This window comes from Argopecten irradians, chromosome 15, assembly GCF_041381155.1.
Source record: "Argopecten irradians isolate NY chromosome 15, Ai_NY, whole genome shotgun sequence".
In the NCBI taxonomy this organism is placed as follows: Eukaryota; Metazoa; Mollusca; class Bivalvia; order Pectinida; family Pectinidae; genus Argopecten; species Argopecten irradians.
Genome location: NC_091148.1, coordinates 5,841,127 through 5,863,557, shown reverse-complemented (window position 1 = coordinate 5,863,557; position 22,431 = coordinate 5,841,127). Strand labels below are relative to the sequence as shown.

Sequence of the window (22,431 nt, the reverse complement as noted above, 5' to 3'; positions counted from 1 at the left end):
AAAATACACCGGCGTTTGTGTTAGCTGCAGTGACGACAAGCATCCCACACCGTTTGTTACAGATGCGGGCAGCCAAACAACACCAACAAACGTCCTCGGTGCGTTCGAATCCGTTGTTATGCAGCGCTGCTCATGTCGTCACATGTACGCAGCATTGTCAAAATATTTCACTATTTATCCGAAACGATGACGTAGATTTGAGTCGGTACGTGCTCACGCTCAGGACTAAGAGTGTATGAGGTATATATACGTATCTGAGTGTTTACAAACGATAACGTACTGATTACACTCATGGTCGGACTACTGTAACTAGGAATTAGACGGAGCTACTACTAGTAACTTCACCATGATGAACTTAAGGTAAGTTTTATATTACTTAAGCCTGTATGTATTAGTTTTGGCATGGCTACATATATGTATGCATAAAATCATACATTATATATAAAATTTTATCTGACAGTGATTTTAAGAAATTGTAATTGTCTGTCCTATTTTTACTTTAAATACAGGCTTTAGATTTAATGCTATTTGTGTAAGGACTTTTAACATCCTCGATATTCCAGGGGTTTATATCACTGAACATCTACGTGGATATAACCCGTGGATATAGTTCGACAGTGATAGTAATCCTTGGAACATCGAGGATAGGGATTCCCTTTGATCACACATGGGAATCAAAGCCTATTGGGAAACCCCTTTGATCGTACAGTATGGGGATTCCCTCAACACCTTAGTACGGGATTTCCTTTTGACCAGACAAGAAATTCACTCGGTGCCCTAGACAGATTCTTGTCGGGTAAACTCCTATCCTCGATATTCCAAGGATTACTATCATTAGATTCCCTTTGATCAAACCGGAGGTTCCCACAATGCCTTACAGGAAATCCCTTTGATCATACCAGAGGTTCCCACAATACCTTACAGGAATTCCCTTTGATCATACCGTGGATTCCCTTTTATCGTACCGGATATTCCCTCAATGTCTTACAGGGACTCCCTTTGATCATACGCGGGATTCCCCTTGTTTACACCGGGGATTTTCTCAATGCATTACGGGGATGCCCTCAATGCCCCACTTTTTTCTCAATCTTTTTAGAATTGTAAGCTTTGAAAGTGATTACATATACCCTATCCCTGTACATGAAATATATTCATTTTTGTAGAATACCACAAGTGCGCTACGTTGCAGCCATTTTGGCCACCATATCTCTCAGCTTTGCCTTGTATCCAAGCAAGTATTTGACAGGTCAAGGTTCAAAGTTCTTCAACTTTCTGTACTTCTTCACATTTATGTCGCACTATGGTGCACAATTTTGGATGACGTTTGTGGCAGGTAATGATGACGTATAAGTATTGTAATGATGTATTTTTTCGTCAATAATTATACATGCATATTGTTATTAATAAAACCATTATCACGTTGAAAAACAGTTTCGTTTGAACCAGTATGATATAAATTTAAAGACTGGCCGTTGTTTTTCAAAAGAAGATCATAGATTTTTATTTTTTTTTTACTTTAAGTTTCCTACATACGCGGTAACTAGCACATTGCACAGGGGGGGGGGGGGGGGGGGGGGGGATGAAATTATGAAATGTAGCTCAGGATCGAGATAACAGACAGCCTTGACATGATTATGATGAAATATTGTATCAATGAAAAGTTCGCTTATAAAGTATCAAGACTCAAATTGATAATTTTGGTAACTTTCTGTAAATATGAAATGTTTATATATATATAAAGTTACGCAATCGGGAAACGGAAAGTGCAGAATGTTCGCAATTGAACATTTTCAGGGAAGACTGTCCCAATGCACTGTAGAATCACGTGTCAAATATAAGTTAGTCTATTTTGGTTTCGAAAATACATGTTTACGCCACATGTGACCGCGCCACTCAGTCTGCTCCTATTACATTGTATTTCAGGACTTTTGTTGTTCTTCAACCTACCGCGCATATGGTTTGGGCACGTGCAGAGCAAACTCTTCCCACTGTTTTTCTGTTTTGGATTCGTGACGTCATCAATCACTATGGCGGTATTTGTAGCTCGACATAAACACGACAATAGCGACGTACAATTACAGGTAAATAAAGAATCTTGTTACCATGGCTACATCCAAACGTTAATATCTGAAAGCTTGTTGGGCAATGTAAGAAAGAATGTGAATATATTTTAGAAACTTTGATATTGGCACTGGATCTTTCGTTCGACTCACGTGGTTTTCAAACTATATCGAAATTCGAGAGTACAGAATTACAATTGTCCGTGAAATGGTTTGGGAAGATGTGGTACAAAGGTTTGGGGGTTCCTTTTTTATAAATGAAACTTATGGTTAATGTTCATGCGTGTTTCGGGGCTCATTGATCATGAAATTAACATCTGTTTAAAAAGTCAACTTTTAGCAGCGCATTCTGTAACGCTCTCGGAATCTCATAGACAGAATAATCATAGCCGGACTCCAATCTGTTCCAGACAGAAATCGTTCGTCAGTCGTTCAGAGCTACGTGATCGCAGCTAGCCTAGTTATCTCATTGTACGCATATAATTTTGAGCGTGCTACGATTCCTATCTAGTACAGTTGCTGACGTCATAAAAACCCCATTGCTAATGTACAGAAAAGAAAACAAACATTAGGTCCAATATAATCGAAACGTAAACATGGATTGAATGTTTTTGACTAAGTTTCAGTGTAGTAAATATTGTTTTGAAAAGCATTATACGGTTTCTCAAATGTGTACTCGGGACGAAAATTTTTAACCAACAGTATATATATATATATATATATATATATATATATATATATATACTATAGTATCAAGGGTATAAACTCGGGGGTCGAGAAAAACGGACCTATTTATTTAAAACCGTAGTTATTTTAATAAATGCGCTTTATACACTATTGACGCATATCTTACCTTAAAGAGAAATAATTTATCTTTCCATTGAGTGCTTGATGAACAAAATTGGCCAAGTATTGACGAAGTTATAGCTTGATGAATCGGGAAATTCACATGTGTACGAAAAATATGCCAGGTAGACATTTCTATATATATATATATACTATAGTATCAAGGGTATAAACTCGGGGGTCGAGAAAAACGGACCTATTTATTTAAAACCGTAGTTATTTTAATAAATGCGCTTTATACACTATTGACGCATATCTTACCTTAAAGAGAAATAATTTATCTTTCCATTGAGTGCTTGATGAACAAAATTGGCCAAGTATTGACGAAGTTATAGCTTGATGAATCGGGAAATTCACATGTGTACGAAAAATATGCCAGGTAGACATTTCCCTGTCCGGTCGAAATGTCGTCTCGCCTCTAATGGGTACCTCAAAAACCAAGCCGAAATCACAAAATCTACGCTTGTGGTGGTAAACAGTACCCATAACTATGTTCATCCACAATCTCCTTTGGAGGTGTCATGTGCCGTACTTTGTAGAAACTCAATTTAAACATTGTGTAGCTCACTTACTTAAACCATCACCGCCATGTTCATTTGTTCTTCGGAACGCTTCTATAGAAACGAGGAAAATCTGGATAGAGACAAAAGCGAATAATGAGATATTTTCAACGAAATTGTAGAGAACTGTGATATGTTCTAGAAAATAATATGAAAGTATACGAAGCAAGTACATATGTCAAACCACAGGTATTTGGTTCTATAGACATATATATATAATATAAATGTAATACTGTGTCATGGTCAATAACTCGGTCGGCGATATAGCACTACCAAATTCTAGAAAAAAATATATGATTATTAACAAACCGTATATGATGTGACAATGAGACTTTCAATCGACAGCCAGATAGTTTATCTTTAATTTGGTATCTGATACAATATATGACATGCTGTATAAATATCACTAGGTATCCAGAAACATCGGAAAACTGACAGATTTTAACTGGTCGGACACTGGTTTCCTCCGATAAACACCCAGGGCTCTAAACCACTGCATGTACAAAATTTCAGCTTCATAAGAATAAAAGTTTGGTAGAAAACAAACTTACCGGTTAGTTAGTTTATGTCTTAATACCATCCGTTTGCCCAACGTAACCCTTTTAAATTCCCGATTGAAAAATTTGTGCCTCTAACCCCCCCATTATTTTTTGTAGTACAATTGTTTTCTCGGCGTTGATTGGCTCTAGAAAATTAATTGACCTATCAACGCCAAGAAAACAAATGTGCTACACACATATGGCGGTTAGAGACTAGTTTTTCAATCGGAAATTTTAAAGGGCTGTTTTGAGGAAATGGATGGTATGTTTCTTTTCTACATAACTTTTATTCTGATGACACTGAAGTGTTGGCATGGTGGTTTTTGAGCTACCCATTAGAGCCCTGGCGTGTCCAACCAGTTGAAATCTGTCTGATTTCCGATGTTTCTGGATACCTAGTGACATGTATACGGGTATGATATATATTGTATCATATATCAAATTAAAGATACATTATCTGGCTATCGATTGAGAGTATTCCCATTGCCACATCTTATATGGTTTGTTAATTATCATACTTTTTTTTCTGAAATCGGGTAGTGTTATATGGCCGAACGAGTTATAAACCTTGACACTGCATTACATATATTTATATAGAGAAAAATGTCTATAGAGCCAAATGCCTGTGGACTGGTCAAACGCATATATCTCTGATACTAAAATAAGACAATGTATGTGTTATCACATGGACTTGACACGGATTTCTAACCAACGGGAAGTATACATATGTTTTATGATATATATATATATATATATATTGACTTTTGGGCGGAAGTCCCTGTGGGTGTTATAGAACGTATTTATAAAATTAATTTCTTCTTTTTTACAGATCGCTGCGCTTCTAACCAGCCTCGGTGCTGATTTTATCAACGCTTTCTTCCTTTCACCTATCATTATCGATAGTATGCTCACACGATTCTCACTGGAGAAGGAATCTGGAAAAGCCTACGAGATCGGCTTTACTGACCTTTCAGACCTTCTTTCAAATCCAGAGTACGCATGTGTGAATCGGACCTTCCGGTTATCGCACGGACTTAGTGGCGGAATAAATATGATTGGTCTTGCAGCCAATACGTTTCACTTGTATCATATAGCAATGACAAACGATGTCTGACGCTCCAACAGCGCCATAGGGATAAAAGACCATTGACTTCCGGTGCTTCTACGCAATACCGGAAGTATGTTAGAAAGAGCCGGAGACATCGTATTCGAATCATAAGTTACCTAATACGATGATGAAGAATTCTACAATGAAAGGACTCCGCTACGTGTTTTGATGAGAAAGTTAAGCAGAAAGTTTTATGAATGAACGATTACACTGACAAATGAGAATGGGACTTTCGTCAGGTCTAAAGCACAGGGACCTGGCACAAATTTTCAACCAAAGGTATATATACATGTATGTTTGTGTATTATACAAAAGATGTATTATATATCGTTGGTTGAAATTTGGTGAAAAATCCCTGTGGTATCAAGGCAGCATCTTTCGATATTTATCTTTGTGATTTAAATGAGAATTCATGTTGTGTCTATTTTGTACAAAAACGTAACTTGTCCTGTTATCTCATTTAATTTGGTTTTGTACACAGATCCCTGTGGTTTTGTATGTCTCAATATCCCTGTATGGTATATCAACCACAAATAAACGGGCTCACTGTATGTATTAATTATAAAGAACATTACAGTTCCATTCCTCCTGAAATTCACCAAGACATCTTTACTCCGTGTTCATACTAGCTGCAATATTGCAGCTCAAAAGACTTTTTGACAGAAAATGGTGTCGTCTTTAGAGCTACAATTGGTGCCTACTACTGCTAATGGAGCAAAGTAATGATTATGCAAACCATTATAAAACGTTTGTTTGTATTTTTATCGTACTTGTTTGATATCGCTTATCTACTAGGCAATAAAACTGAACCACATAAAATATCAAATTCTCATCGAGGCATTATTATTTAACATATTACATATGAAGGTCTTTCTGAAGGGAATGTATACGGCAAGTCCACAAATTGTGAATTTGACGTCTTGTGAGCGGTACGGTAGATATTAAGAATGGTAGTTATGTTTGTTTTGGACAAAAATAATATGTAAATGCATGTACATGTATATGCATAAAAAAAATTGGAAACCTACAAAAAAGTATAGAAAACTATGCCCGAGTGATTTTCGGAGGCAGTGCTCCACTACGACACATAGGGACCAATTCGTACCCGACCGAAAGGTATAGTAGGCCGGGTACGCATATTCGTTCTATGTTCATACTAGAGCTTAATAAATTAATAATAATATTGAGATTCAATAATTCATTCACTCACTCATACTTTAAACGTATTTGTTTTAATATACGCATTCACTATTATTGTTTTATCAAAGACGAGAAAAAATATTGCTATCGTTGTCTTTTAGAGCAAACTTGGAACCGCGAAATATTATTAACGCTAAAAAATGTAAATTTACACACTTTCATTGACTCGAGGTTATTTGAAGAACTGTGCACGAAGAATGAATAATACTACTTCACACATTGGCTTGTGTCTTGGGCTCTTGGCCGAAATCAAATGTCCCAAACATCTGCTCCGTTAGATATTTGTTTATTAATCGATCTTGTAGACTTAACCTACCGGACAATTGTGTTATCAGAGATATGCGAGCAGTACGTTCATTTCCATATTCATAAGAAGTCGGTCGGGTCATAATGAAGTTAATGGGACATTCGATGCGCGATTTACATTCTAGTTTGATCACAAAATCACGCGGGTAAGATAGTCAGAATCCCTCAAACTACAGACCGCCATCCATATTAGTACAATGTAATTTGGCAACTTCCGTTTCTTTAAAATTATTGTACTCTTAATTTCAGTCTCCTACCAATTAAATATTTGTTTTGGTTTAGTTTTCATCTGTCTCACTGTCCGTCTACTTCGCAATTACAAAGTTATTATATAATTTTTTATAGACCTTGATCCCAAAGCAGCCATGACCTGGTTTCTTTAGAACTGCTTTTCCATATTCTAGACATCACATAGCTTCTGTAGACTACCGCCAAACTGCACATATATATACAAGTAGTGATTATTGAACAGCACGCTGTGTCACATCTTTGACATTCCAGGGGTTATTTAAGGAATGATTTTTATTGTTTGTTGTTTACTGGTGTGTAAACTGCACTTTTTGTACAGATATTTTAAATGACATTTCGATCGACCATTTCATTCAAATTAAGTGTTCAAATAAATTAAAACTCTGTTTTTCCAAATGTTATACGGTCGATGGAACAGCCGGTCAATTGATGGAATCCCGGAACAGCTGGCTTCAATTTGGCGGGAAATGTTGTCAAATTCAGAGAGTACACAAAATATAGTTCCACATACAAAATTTAAGACAGATAGCTTCATTACTTTCTGAGAAACAGCGGTGAAATCCAAGATAGCGGCCGGTTGGCCATCTTGTTGACCAATCAGTCCCAAAGGTACTATGCACAACTAGGGCCCAAGGGGAACTTACGCATGGAATTTGAGATATCCCTTCAGTAATTTCTGACATATAGCGATAACTATCAAAATCCAAGATGGCAGCCGGTCGGCCATCTTGTTGACTAATCAGTTACCAAATGCAATACGCACAACTAGGGTCCTAGGAGAACTTGCATATGAAATTTGAGAAAGATCCCTTCAGTACTTTCTGAGAATTAGCGGTACCAAACTTTAACTATCAAAATTCAAGATGGCCGCCTGTCGGCCATTTGGTTGACCGATCGGTCCCAAAATGCAATATGCACAACTAGGCCCCTAGGGGAACCTACATGTCAAATTTGAAAAAGATCCCTTTGTACTTTCTGAGAAATAGCGGTAACAAGAATTGTTAACGGCCGGACGGAAGGCTATTTGAATAGCCCACCATCTGATGATGGTGGGCTAAAAACGGTGTTTTAATATAGCTACTCTATATAGGGGTTTTTATTTTACATATTTATACTATATGTTATTGACATAACTTCAAACTCCTGTGGTACATGTTATATGGATATGAACTTTTATTATTTTATGACAAGTTCCAAATCTAAGTCATTGTTTTTTAACCCCCCCCCCCAAAAAAAAAAAAAACCCAAGAGGGGATCTTGGCGCCCACCAAAGAATGATTTATGTCTGACAATGGAAAGAGGGATCTTTTCCCTGCTTTTCAAACACAACTACATATAAAATTTGAGACAGATCGCTGTAGTACTATCTAAGAAATAATGGTAACAAACTTCAACAATGAAATCCAAGATGACAGCCGTGCAGCCATCTTGTTGACCTATCAGTTACAAAATGCAATATGCACAACTAGGGCCCTAGGGGAACCTACATATAGAATTTGAGAGAGATCCCTTCAGTACTTTTTAAGAAATAGCAATAACAAACTTTAACTATCAAAATCAAAGATGGCTGCCAGGCGGCCATCTTGTAGACCGATTGGCCCCAAAACGCAATATGCATAACTAGGGCCCTAGGGGAACCTATGTATGGAATTTGATTGAGATGCCGTCAATACTTTATGAGAAATAGTGGTAACAAACTTTAACTATCAAAATCTAAGATGGCCGTCTGATAACCAATCGGTCTCAAATTGCAATATGCAAAACTAGGGTCCTAGGGGAACATACATATGAAATTTGAGAAAGATCCCTTCAGTACTTTCTGAGAAATAGCGGTAACAAACTTTAACTATCCAAATTCAAGATGGCCGCCTGTTGGCCATCTTGTTGACCGATCGGTCCAAAAATGCAATATGCACAACTAGGGTCCTAGGGGAAGCTACATATGAAATTTGAGAAAGATCCCTTCAGTACTTTCTGAGAAATAGCAGTAACAATATTTAACTATCAAAATCCAAGATGGCCGCCTGTCGGCCATCTTGTTGACCGATCGGTCCCAAAAAGCAATATGCATAACTAGGGCCATAGGGGAATCTACATATGGAATTTGAAAAAGATCCCTTTAGTACTTTCCGAGAAATAGCAGTAACGAGAATTGTTAACGGACGGTGGACCATGGACGAAAGGCGATTTGAATAGCCCACCATCTGATGATGGTGGGCTAAAAAAATCAAAGTACTGAAAGTACTGAGACTTAAGCCTAAAAAAAACATTACAAATCAAGAATTCTGATTTGCATTGATAACATAAATGATAAATCTCAATGTACAACAGCATGGCCATCAATTGTTGTCAAATTGCAATGGTAAAGAATTTTTTTGTATACTTTTTTAGAGTTAATTTTCTATTTCCTTCTACTCAAAACAAAAAAACATGCGTTATGCAATACAATAATCCAAAAACATTGCAATTCCTTAGATAAATGAATATGATATTGGTGTACATCATATCATAAATGAATTTGATATTGGTGTACATCATATCATACACATCATGTAAATTCCCAGTTGGACAACTATAAATTCCAGGTAAAAGTGTTGTATTATAAATGCAAGGACACTATCATAAGATGACAATTTATTTCATTATATATAAACAAATAGCAAATCATAAAATAGGGTTGACCATGAGTCAATGATTTATAAATATTTCCTTCTCTCTTTCTTTTGAGAAAATGGCAAAAAAATGTCATTTGTCACTCCAAGATTTTGTTATTATGTGTACCTTGTATTTATCATATCCTTTAAATCCCTTTACGGCAATCTTCAATTTACTCTGACAACATCAATTGGATAGTATCCTATATATAACTTATTCGTGCATATGCATATTATTTCTTTCATTCCTGCATATTTAATCGATATTGATTGAAAGACTTTTTTTGCATCATTAGCAATGTCAATAAAGCTAGAGCGCATCATGAAATTGGCCTCCCTCCAATTGGTATTCATATTGACTATGAATGCCAACTGAGAGCCAATGCTTATATTAATATTTACAACCTGAACTCACTCAAGGTTATCTGTATTTTACACAATATCATAAGCCACCTATATTTCAAATTATTTTGTAAATGTTGAAAATATCAAAATACATTTTAATTTGCATGTATACTTTTCAAGCCATCATTAGGTAATAGAAGCTTTTTTTAGGTATTTTTATTTCAACATAAGTATGTTAATTTAACACTGTTTGTGTCCGTTTTTATCATAATGATAGAATTCATTCTGTGTTATGAAAATTAGATCGTGGTTTTAATCTAAGAAGCATGCATAATTATGGGGAATAAACACAAAGAGTAAATTCTGCAATCATAATTTGAATAATAATAAGGTATCAACCATGAAACAGTGTCTCATTAAATTCAGTGATTTCATTCTGATGTACTGAAAATACAGTTTCAGTGTTTTTTTTTATTCATATATGATTTTCATATGTATTTGAGGAAAAGGCAAAAAAGATGATTCCAAGGCCATTACATTAATCATAGAAATGATCATGCCGCACAAGTATATATGGATTTCATGATTTTAGTGACACCTCCAAAGTTGAATCTTTGTTAAGCTAGCGAGATGCAAACACCATATTTCATTTTGAACATTAGTTTACATAAATGTTAGAAGAAATGAAATTGTAAACCATAATTTGACTTCATGGTCTGAATGTATGTACTTGTTTCACTTATAACCATAGATGTAAATGTAATATTTTTTGCAATACTGCCACAAATGCTAATATAATTCAAAATGATTTTTAGTTTTATGTCGATTACACCATTCTGTTTTTACAATTATCATTATAGTAAAAAAAAATAATTTTCTAATGATAAATATATGACTAATTCATAATAAAAACATTAAGCTGTTAGGCAGATTTCTATTCCCCAGAAAACAGATACTGTGTGTTATATGAAAATTAAGCTTAATTCAAAGCTTTGTGTATCTATCAGCAGTCAAATGTCTTGTGACCGACTTTGATATAGATTATTTCAACAATATTCAACTGATCACAGAAAAACCATATATATGTTTATTTGACATTTTTTTTATCAAAATTCTTATAAATAAAAGAAAAGATTTTAAAATAAAGAAAGCAAAAGTCTTATATTCATTAAAAAAAGTTCTTTGTACTACACTCTTGTGTTGCTCACTTATGTATGCAAGTAAAACCATGCACACATAATGGCAGCCTTATATTGTCTTTAACCTCAGGTCTGTTTTCAAAAGCATTATATAAAGTACACGGAAAGAAAGTTTGATTAATTTACTTTTTTTAATTATAACTTTTAGGTCTATAAGACTTAGATAGCAAGATCAGTAACAGAGATTATGTGTTTACGTTCGATGGGGGAGTCAACAGTGTGTATAGATTGTGTGGACAGCAGTCAGCTGGAAGGTAAGGTACTAGTCTAGCTGTGTATTAGTTGCCATTATACACATGCAGGCACAGGGGAGTAGGAGGGGGGATTGAGATGTAGTACACAGTATAGATAAAGAGCATTTAAATTAGAGGAGAGGGGTGAGATGTAGTACACAGTATAGGTCAACGGCATTTAAATTAGCTGGTCAACGGCATTTAAATTAGCGTGTCATAGGTCAACGGCATTTAAATTACTGAGTTGAAAGGTTACTGAAAGTAGTGCCTATGACTTAAGCCATACAAGGTATGGCTTAAGTCAAAAACCAACCAAACAACAATTATAGAATTTTATCAGTATGTTCAAGGTACATACTCAAATTGCAAGTCTACCACAATACACCCTGTTTGTTGGCACTTGGCTATATCAAAAGGGTCTCGGAGTACATGTAACTTATGTTTTTGATATCTTTCTCCTATTCTAAGTGGGGGATGATCCTGTTATCTTCCGTAGAGTGAGATGTGTTGTGTTTCTGTAGTTTGGTACAGTAGATGCGACAATTGGTCAGATTGAATATTTGCACTCGTGTTTTTGTTCCGGGTTTATTTTACATTTGATTGCTATAGTTTTATTCTCGTGCGCTAAAATTTCCGCATATAATTTTTGTATTTTCATTGAAAAAATTTGTGGTTTCAGTATTTTTTATTTATAAGTCCCTAATATTTATACGGTTTGGGCAGATGGAGAAGGCAAATCTTTTTGTTGGTATGGACGTAACTGTAAAACCAACTTCCTATATGCAGCAAATGATTTTTGTATTGTTTTTTATTGTCAAACAACTTTTTCACAGCACTTTAATCTATTTATGACTAAAATCATTCAAATTGTTTGATTTTCCCTGTGTTACAAACATTATTTTGTAATTTCATATTGCTTGCAAAATATCAAATTTAAATTGCACACGAAAATAAGTAGGTTTACAACTAGCTTAATTCATGTATAGACGAGTAATGAAGATGATTTGTATGGCCTAATGATTACAGAAGACCAATACAAAGAAGACAAGAAGACAAGTTCTTTGTTTCCCCTTTATTCTGGCACATTCATCACAGGTGTATAAGTTAAGTTTATTTCCCTTTCTTGGTCTTGAGCTTCCTCAGGTAGAATTCCAGCTCCTTACCCTCAAGGATGTATCCGTCACAGCGACCACACTGACCTGGCCTTGAGGCAATCTTAGCTGGAAACACAAAAAAAAAGCTAAATTAATCTTAGCACAAGGTTTGTTTTACTTTACTTGTATCAATTGTTATTTCAGATTATTTATTTTTAAATCATAGATTGAGCAGTCAGAGTAACTATGACTTGTTATCTTTGGGTGAAGGCTATACGCCAAGCCAGAACGGCCATAGCAAACCTAAACCCTCCAGTCATCAAGATATCATCATTCTGCTAAATCCATTCGTTAAAACTTACTGTAGTAAAGCTTAACCAATTAGTTAATACAAGTAATTACGAGCAATAATACAATATCAAAGTATTAAAGACCCCTAGGCCTCCTTCTCATTTACTTTTTTGGGTACTTGGGATTACCCATCCCAATATTCAGTTTTAAGAACATGCTAACATCTGCCTATGGTCTGTAAATGGCAGCTACCCCAATCACAACTTGCAGGTGAGGACTTGTGTTAATATATTGTGACTTTGAGCTTCTTGATCGACAGTCAGAGTAACTATGACTTGTTATCTTTGAGTGAAGGCTATACGCCAAGCCAGAACGGCCATAGCAAACCTAAACCCTCCAGTCATCAAGATATCATCATTCTGCTAAATCCATTCAATAACGCTTACTATATAATAGTAAAGCAGTTTGGAGGACATGCCAGATTTATAAGGTGAAGGAAAGCCGGAGTACCCAGGGAAAATCCACCTGCCTACAGTCAATACTATACAAGTGTTCTTTTCCGTAATATAGACTATGATACAGTTGTTACGGCATATTAGGCCTACTTCCTTTCCTACAGTTCCAGTATCCAAGCTACAGTAATATAATACTGTAGACAAGTCACAGAAAATTTAAGAAAGAGGTTTAAAACAGATACTAATATCAAGATCATTACTTGTAATACATATTACAAACAAGAGGCCCAAAGGGCCTTAACGGTCATCTGACTACCTTGGCAATAGTAAAATTAATTATATATGGTGTTACTTTGTCAGGACCATGTCAGGATCATTTTCAATTTCTTTCAACAAATTTTATTTCAAACAAGAGGCCCAAGGGCCTTAACATATAGGAAATTAATTAGATATAGTGGCATGGTAGCCATCTTCGATTTGTGATCAACCAGAGATGTAACAATACTTTGTCTGGCCCATGTCAGGATCATTTCATGCAAGTTTCAGCCAAATCGCACCGGTGGAACTTGAGAAGAAGTTCAAAATGTGTTTTCAAGATGGCAGCTGTGGCGGCCATCTTGGATTTCGGATCGACCCGAAAAATAACAACACTTTGTCGGGACCATGTCAGGATCATTTCATGAAAGTTTCAGCCAAATCGCACCGGTAGAACTTGAGAAGAAGTTCAAAATGTGTTTTCAAGATGGCAGCTGTGGCGGCCATCTTGGATTTCGGGTCGACCCGAAAAATAACAACACTTTGTCGGGACCATGTCAGGATCATTTCATGCAAGTTTCAGTCAAATCGCACCGGTAGAACTTGAGAAGAAGTTCAAAATGTGTTTTCAAGATGGCGGCTGTGGCGGCCATCTTGGATTTCGGATCGACCCGAAAAATAACAACACTTTGTCAGGACCATGTCAGGATCATTTCATGCAAGTTTCAGTCAAATCGCACCGGTAGAACTTGAGAAGAAGTTCAAAATGTGTTTTCAAGATGGCGGCCATCTTGGATTTCGGATCGACCCGAAAAATAACAACACTTTGTCGGGACCATGTCAGGATCATTTCATGCAAGTTTCAGTCAAATCGCACCAGCAGAACTTGAGAAGAAGTTCAAAATGTGTTTTCAAGATGGCGGCTGTGGCGGCCATCTTGGATTTCGGATCGACCCGAAAAATAACAACACTTTGTCGGGACCATGTCAGGATCATTTCATGCAAGTTTCAGCCAAATCGCACCGGTGGAACTTGAGAAGAAGTTCAAAATGTGTTTTCAAGATGGCAGCTGTGGCGGCCATCTTGGATTTCGGATCGACCCCAAAAATAACAACACTTTGTCGGGACCATGTCAGGATCATTTCATGCAAGTTTCAGTCAAATCGCACCGGTAGAACTTGAGAAGAAGTTCAAAATGTGTTTTCAAGATGGCGGCTGTGGCGGCCATCTTGGATTTCGGATCGACCCGAAAAATAACAACACTTTGTCGGGACCATGTCAGGATCATTTCATGCAATTTTCAGCCAAATCGCACTAGTAGAACTTGAGAAGAAGTTCAAAATGTGTTTTCAAGATGGCGACTGTGGCGGCCATCTTGGATTTCGGATCGACCGGAAAAAATAGCAACACTTTGTCGGGACCATGTCAGGATCATTTCATGCAAGTTTCAGTCAAATCGCACCGGTAGAACTTGAGAAGAAGTTCAAAATGTGTTTTCAAGATGGCGGCTGTGGCGGCCATCTTGGATTTCGGATCGACCCGAAAAATAACAACACTTTGTCGGGACCATGTCAGGATCATTTCATGCAATTTTCAGCCAAATCGCACTAGTAGAACTTGAGAAGAAGTTCAAAATGTGTTTTCAAGATGGCGACTGTGGCGGCCATCTTGGATTTCGGATCGACCGGAAAAATAACAACACTTTGTCGGGACCATGTCAGGATCATTTCATGCAAGTTTCAGCCAAATCGCACCGGTAGAACTTGAGAAGAAGTTCAAAATGTGTTTTCAAGATGGCGGCTGTGGCGGCCATCTTGGATTTCGGATCGACCTGAAAAATAACAACACTTTGTCGGGACCATGTCAGGATCATTTCATGCAAGTTTCAGTCAAATCGCACCGGTAGAACTTGAGAAGAAGTTCAAAATGTGTTTTCAAGATGGCAGCTGTGGCGGCCATCTTGGATTTCGGATCGACCCGAAAAATAACAACACTTTGTCGGGACCATGTCAGGATCATTTCATGCAAGTTTCAGTCAAATCGCATCGGTAGAACTTGAGAAGAAGTTCAAAATGTGAAAAGTTAACGCACGGCGCACGGCGGACGACGACGGACGAAACATGATGACTATAGGTCATGCTGACCCTTTGGGTCAGATGACCTAACAAGAGGCCCAAAGGGCCTTAACGGTCATCTGACTACCTTGACAATAGTAAAACAAGAGGCCCAAAGGGCCTTAACGGTCATCTGACTACCTTGACAATAGTAAAATTAATTATATATGGTGTCACTTTGTCAGGATCATGTCAGGATCATTTTCAATTTCTTTCAACAAATTTTATTTCAAACAAGAGGCCCAAGGGCCTTTAAATATAGGAAATTAATTAGACATAGTTTCATGGTAGTCATCTTCGATTTGGGATCAACCAGAGATGTAACAATACTTTGTCTGGACCATGTCAGGATCATTTCATGCAAGTTTCAGCCAAATCCCTTCGGTAGAACTTGAGAATAAGTTCAAAATGTGTTTTCAAGATGGCGGCTGTGACGGCCATCTTGGATTTCGGATTGACCCGAAAAATAACAACACTTTGTCTGGACCATGTCAGGATCATTTCATGCAAGTTTCAGCCAAATCGCACTGGTAGAACTTGAGAAGAAGTTCAAAATGTGTTTTCAAGATGGCGCCTGTGGCGGCCATCTTGGATTTCGGATCGACCCGAAAAATAACAACACTTTGTCGGGACAATGTCAGGATCATTTCATGCAAGTTTCAGCCAAATCGCACCGGTAGAACTTGAGAAGAAGTTCAAAATGTGTTTTCAAGATGGCGCCTGTGGCGGCCATCTTGGATTTCGGATCGACCCGAAAAATAACAACACTTTGTCTGGACCATGTCAGGATCATTTCATGCAAGTTTCAGCCAAATCGCACCAGTAGAACTTGAGAAGAAGTTTAAAATGTGTTTTCAAGATGGAGACTGTGGCTGCCATCTTGGATTTCAGATCGACCCGAAAAATAACAACACTTTGTCGGGACCATGTCAGGATCATTTCATGCAAGTTTCAGCCAAATCGCACTGGTAGAACTTGAGAAAGTTCAAAATGTGTTTTCAAGATGGCACCTGTGGCGGCCATCTTGGATTTCGGATCGACCCGAATAATAACAACACTTTGTCGGGACCATGTCAGGATCATTTCATGCAAGTTTCAGCCAAATCGCACCGGTAGAACTTGAGAAGAAGTTTAAAATGTGTTTTCAAGATGGCGGCTGTGGCGGCCATCTTGGATTTCGGATCGACCCGAAAAATAACAACACTTTGTCGGGACCATGTCAGGATCATTTCATGCAAGTTTCAGCCAAATCGCACCGGTAGAACTTGAGAAGAAGTTCAAAATGTGTTTTCAAGATGGTGCCTGTGGCGGCCATCTTGGATTTCGGATTGACCCGAAAAATAACAACACTTTGTCGGGACCATGTCAGGATCATTTCATGCAAGTTTCAGCCAAATCGCACCGGTAGAACTTGAGAAGAAGTTTAAAATGTGTTTTCAAGATGGCGGCTGTGGCGGCCATCTTGGATTTCGGATCGACCCGAAAAATAACAACACTTTGTCGGGACCATGTCAGGATCATTTCATGCAAGTTTCAGCCAAATCGCACCAGTAGAACTTGAGAAGAAGTTCAAAATGTGTTTTCAAGATGGCGCCTGTGGCGGCCATCTTGGATTTCGGATCGACCCGAAAAATAACAACACTTTGTCGGGACCATGTCAGGATCATTTCATGCAAGTTTCAGCCAAATCGCACCGGTAGAACTTGAGAAGAAGTTTAAAATGTGTTTTCAAGATGGCGGCTGTGGCGGCCATCTTGGATTTCGGATCGACCCGAAAAATAACAACACTTTGTCGGGACCATCTCAGGATCATTTCAGGTAAGTTTCAGCTCAATCCCACTAGTCAAACTTGAGAAGAAGTTCAAAATGTGAAAAGTTAACGCACGGCGGACGGCGCACGGCGCACGGCGGACGGCGCACGACGACGGACGAAACATGATGACTATAGGTCATCCTGACCCTTCGGGTCAGATGACCTAATTAATTATATATGGTGTCACTTTGTCAGGATCATGTCAGGATCATTTTCAATTTCTTTCAACAAATTTTATTTCAAACAAGAGGCCCAAGGGCCTTTAAATATAGGAACTTAATTATACATAGTGTCATGGTTGTCATCTTCGATTTGGGATCAACCAGAGATGTAACAATACTTTGTCTGGACCATGTCAGGATCATTTCATGCAAGTTTCAGCCAAATCCACTTCGGTAGAACTTGAGAAGAAGTTCAAAATGTGTTTTCAAGATGGCGGCTGTGACGGCCATCTTGGATTTCGGATTGACCCGAAGAATAACAACACTTTGTCTGGACCATGTCAGGATCATTTCATGCAAGTTTCAGCCAAATCGCACTGGTAGAACTTGAGAAGAAGTTCAAAATGTGTTTTCAAGATGGCACTGTGGCGGCCATCTTGGATTTCGGATCGACCCGAAAAATAACAACACTTTGTCGGGACCATGTCAGGATCATTTCATGCAAGTTTCAGCCAAATCGCACCGGTAGAACTTGAGAAGAAGTTCAAAATGTGTTTTCAAGATGGCGGCTGTGGCGGCCATCTTGGATTTCGGATCGACCCGAAAAATAACAACACTTTGTCGGGACCATGTCAGGATCATTTCATGCAAGTTTCAGCCAAATCGCACCGGTAGAACTTGAGAAGAAGTTCAAAATGTGTTTTCAAGATGGCGCCTGTGGCGGCCATCTTGGATTTCGGATCGACCCGAAAAATAACAACACTTTGTCGGGACCATGTCAGGATCATTTCATGCAAGTTTCAGCCAAATCGCACCAGTAGAACTTGAGAAGAAGTTCAAAATGTGTTTTCAAGATGGCGCCTGTGGCGGCCATCTTGGATTTCGGATCGACCCGAAAAATAACAACACTTTGTCGGGACCATGTCAGGATCATTTCATGCAAGTTTCAGCCAAATCGCACCGGTAGAACTTGAGAAGAAGTTTAAAATGTGTTTTCAAGATGGCGGCTGTGGCGGCCATCTTGGATTTCGGATCGACCCGAAAAATAACAACACTTTGTCGGGACCATCTCAGGATCATTTCAGGTAAGTTTCAGCTCAATCCCACTAGTCAAACTTGAGAAGAAGTTCAAAATGTGAAAAGTTAACGCACGGCGGACGGCGCACGGCGCACGGCGGACGGCGCACGACGACGGACGAAACATGATGACTATAGGTCATCCTGACCCTTCGGGTCAGATGACCTAATTAATTATATATGGTGTCACTTTGTCAGGATCATGTCAGGATCATTTTCAATTTCTTTCAACAAATTTTATTTCAAACAAGAGGCCCAAGGGCCTTTAAATATAGGAACTTAATTATACATAGTGTCATGGTTGTCATCTTCGATTTGGGATCAACCAGAGATGTAACAATACTTTGTCTGGACCATGTCAGGATCATTTCATGCAAGTTTCAGCCAAATCCCTTCGGTAGAACTTGAGAAGAAGTTCAAAATGTGTTTTCAAGATGGCGGCTGTGACGGCCATCTTGGATTTCGGATTGACCCGAAGAATAACAACACTTTGTCTGGACCATGTCAGGATCATTTCATGCAAGTTTCAGCCAAATCGCACGGTAGAACTTGAGAAAAGTTCAAAATGTGTTTTCAAGATGGCACCTGTGGCGGCCATCTTGGATTTCGGATCGACCCGAAAAATAACAACACTTTGTCGGGACCATGTCAGGATCATTTCATGCAAGTTTCAGCCAAATCGCACTGGTAGAACTTGAGAAGAAGTTCAAAATGTGTTTTCAAGATGGCGGCTGTGGCGGCCATCTTGGATTTCGGATCGACCCGAAAAATAACAACACTTTGTCGGGACCATGTCAGGATCATTTCATGCAAGTTTCAGCCAAATCGCACCGGTAGAACTTGAGAAGAAGTTCAAAATGTGTTTTCAAGATGGTGCCTGTGGCGGCCATCTTGGATTTCGGATTGACCCGAAAAATAACAACACTTTGTCGGGACCATGTCAGGATCATTTCATGCAAGTTTCAGCCAAATCGCACCGGTAGAACTTGAGAAGAAGTTCAAAATGTGTTTTCAAGATGGCACCTGTGGCGGCCATCTTGGATTTCGGATCGACCCGAAAAAATAACAACACTTTGTCGGGACCATGTCAGGATCATTTCATGCAAGTTTCAGCCAAATCGCACCAGTAGAACTTGAGAAGAAGTTCAAAATGTGTTTTCAAGATGGCGCCTGTGGCGGCCATCTTGGATTTCGGATCGACCCGAAAAATAACAACACTTTGTCGGGACCATGTCAGGATCATTTCATGCAAGTTTCAGCCAAATCGCACCGGTAGAACTTGAGAAGAAGTTTAAAATGTGTTTTCAAGATGGCGGCTGTGGCGGCCATCTTGGATTTCGGATCGACCCGAAAAATAACAACACTTTGTCGGGACCATCTCAGGATCATTTCAGGTAAGTTTCAGCTCAATCCCACTAGTCAAACTTGAGAAGAAGTTCAAAATGTGAAAAGTTAACGCACGGCGGACGGCGCACGGCGCACGGCGGACGGCGCACGACGACGGACGAAACATGATGACTATAGGTCATCCTGACCCTTCGGGTCAGATGACCTAATTAATTATATATGGTGTCACTTTGTCAGGATCATGTCAGGATCATTTTCAATTTCTTTCAACAAATTTTATTTCAAACAAGAGGCCCAAGGGCCTTTAAATATAGGAACTTAATTATACATAGTGTCATGGTTGTCATCTTCGATTTGGGATCAACCAGAGATGTAACAATACTTTGTCTGGACCATGTCAGGATCATTTCATGCAAGTTTCAGCCAAATCCCTTCGGTAGAACTTGAGAAGAAGTTCAAAATGTGTTTTCAAGATGGCGGCTGTGACGGCCATCTTGGATTTCGGATTGACCCGAAGAATAACAACACTTTGTCTGGACCATGTCAGGATCATTTCATGCAAGTTTCAGCGAAATTGCACCGGTAGAACTTGAGAAGAAGTACAAAATGTGTTTTCAAGATGGAGACTGTGGTGGCCATCTTGGATTTCAGATCGACCCGAAAAATAACAACACTTTGTCGGGACCATGTCAGGATCATTTCATGCAAGTTTCAGCCAAATCGCACTGGTAGAACTTGAGAAGAAGTTCAAAATGTGTTTTCAAGATGGCGGCTGTGGCGGCCATCTTGGATTTCGGATCGACCCGAAAAATAACAAGACTTTGTCGGGACCATGTCAGGATCATTTCATGCAAGTTTCAGCGAAATCGCACTGGTAGAACTTGAGAAAGTTCAAAATGTGTTTTCAAGATGGCGCCTGTGGCGGCCATCTTGGATTTCAGATCGACCCGAAAAATAACAACACTTTGTCGGGACCATGTCAGGATCATTTCATGCAAGTTTCAGCCAAATCGCACCGGTAGAACTTGAGAAGAAGTTCAAAATGTGTTTTCAAGATGGCACCTGTGGCGGCCATCTTGGATTTCGGATCGACCCGAAAAATAACAACACTTTGTCGGGACCATGTCAGGATCATTTCATGCAAGTTTCAGCCAAATCGCACCGGTAGAACTTGAGAAGAAGTTTAAAATGTGTTTTCAAGATGGCGGCTGTGGCGGCCATCTTGGATTTCGGATCGACCCGAAAAATAACAACACTTTGTCGGGACCATGTCAGGATCATTTCATGCAAGTTTCAGCCAAATCGCACTGGTAGAACTTGAGAAAGTTCAAAATGTGTTTTCAAGATGGCACCTGTGGCGGCCATCTTGGATTTCGGATCGACCCGAAAAATAACAACACTTTGTCGGGACCATGTCAGGATCATTTCATGCAAGTTTCAGCCAAATCGCACCGGTAGAACTTGAGAAGAAGTTTAAAATGTGTTTTCAAGATGGCGGCTGTGGCGGCCATCTTGGATTTCGGATCGACCCGAAAAATAACAACACTTTGTCGGGACCATGTCAGGATCATTTCATGCAAGTTTCAGCCAAATCGCACCGGTAGAACTTGAGAAGAAGTTCAAAATGTGTTTTCAAGATGGTGCCTGTGGCGGCCATCTTGGATTTCGGATTGACCCGAAAAATAACAACACTTTGTCGGGACCATGTCAGGATCATTTCATGCAAGTTTCAGCCAAATCGCACTGGTAGAACTTGAGAAGAAGTTTAAAATGTGTTTTCAAGATGGCGGCTGTGGCGGCCATCTTGGATTTCGGATCGACCCGAAAAATAACAACACTTTGTCGGGACCATGTCAGGATCATTTCATGCAAGTTTCAGCCAAATCGCACCGGTAGAACTTGAGAAGAAGTTTAAAATGTGTTTTCAAGATGGCGGCTGTGGCGGCCATCTTGGATTTCGGATCGACCCGAAAAATAACAACACTTTGTCGGGACCATCTCAGGATCATTTCAGGTAAGTTTCAGCTCAATCCCACTAGTCAAACTTGAGAAGAAGTTCAAAATGTGAAAAGTTAACGCACGGCGGACGGCGGACGGCGCACGGCGGACGACGACGGACGAAACATGATGACTATAGGTCATCCTGACCCTTCGGGTCAGATGACCTAAAAAGTATATCTAAATCGGCAACACGTAAGCACTGACATTGACTGTGCATTGTCATCTGAATATTGTTGGTTCGGTTAATTTTTATTACAGCCGGAGATCACCTTAAGTTGTCTGCAGCATGATCTAGTTATATTTAATGTTACAGTGTTTCATCTCGGAAGTATAGTATATATGGAAGCACAATGTGTTGCAAACAATACAGACTGTCGTACTTTAACAATACAGTATGTAGACCAACTCCTGTAGATTAAAAGAGCATGGTTTTCACGGAAACAAACAGTCCTACCATTCCAAATATTTTTGGCATCGTTTTGAGATTAAATAATGTTTTATTTGTTTAAAAAATCATGGAAAGT

At 38.8% G+C, this 22,431-nt stretch overlaps 2 protein-coding genes across 2 annotated transcripts in view; one reads left to right on the top strand and one right to left on the bottom strand.

Moving 5' to 3' along the window:
• The first annotated feature begins 89 nt into the window (after positions 1-89).
• On the top strand, positions 90-5,939 carry LOC138308859 (transmembrane protein 205-like). Its single transcript, XM_069249889.1, has 4 exons — positions 90-360; positions 1,164-1,333; positions 1,924-2,081; positions 4,835-5,939. Exons 1-4 carry the CDS (start codon positions 347-349, stop codon positions 5,117-5,119), a joined length of 627 nt encoding a protein of 208 aa, XP_069105990.1. The 5' UTR covers positions 90-346; the 3' UTR covers positions 5,120-5,939.
• Positions 5,940-12,356: 6,417 nt separating this feature from the next.
• LOC138308865 (small ribosomal subunit protein eS8-like) overlaps positions 12,357-22,431 on the bottom strand; it is a 35,873-nt gene continuing 25,798 nt past the window's right edge. The window contains exon 6 of the mRNA XM_069249895.1: positions 12,357-12,519. Within this exon, the coding sequence (XP_069105996.1) occupies positions 12,410-12,519 (110 nt within the window). The 3' untranslated portion in view covers positions 12,357-12,409. The remainder of the gene's footprint in view (positions 12,520-22,431) is intronic.

Bases quoted from the DNA above. Each gene is read 5' to 3' on its own strand.
- LOC138308859 (XM_069249889.1), top strand. The intron at 1,334-1,923 runs GTAATGATGACG...ATTGTATTTCAG, and splicing joins TTGGATGACGTTTGTGGCAG to GACTTTTGTTGTTCTTCAAC. The intron at 2,082-4,834 runs GTAAATAAAGAA...TCTTTTTTACAG, and splicing joins ATAGCGACGTACAATTACAG to ATCGCTGCGCTTCTAACCAG.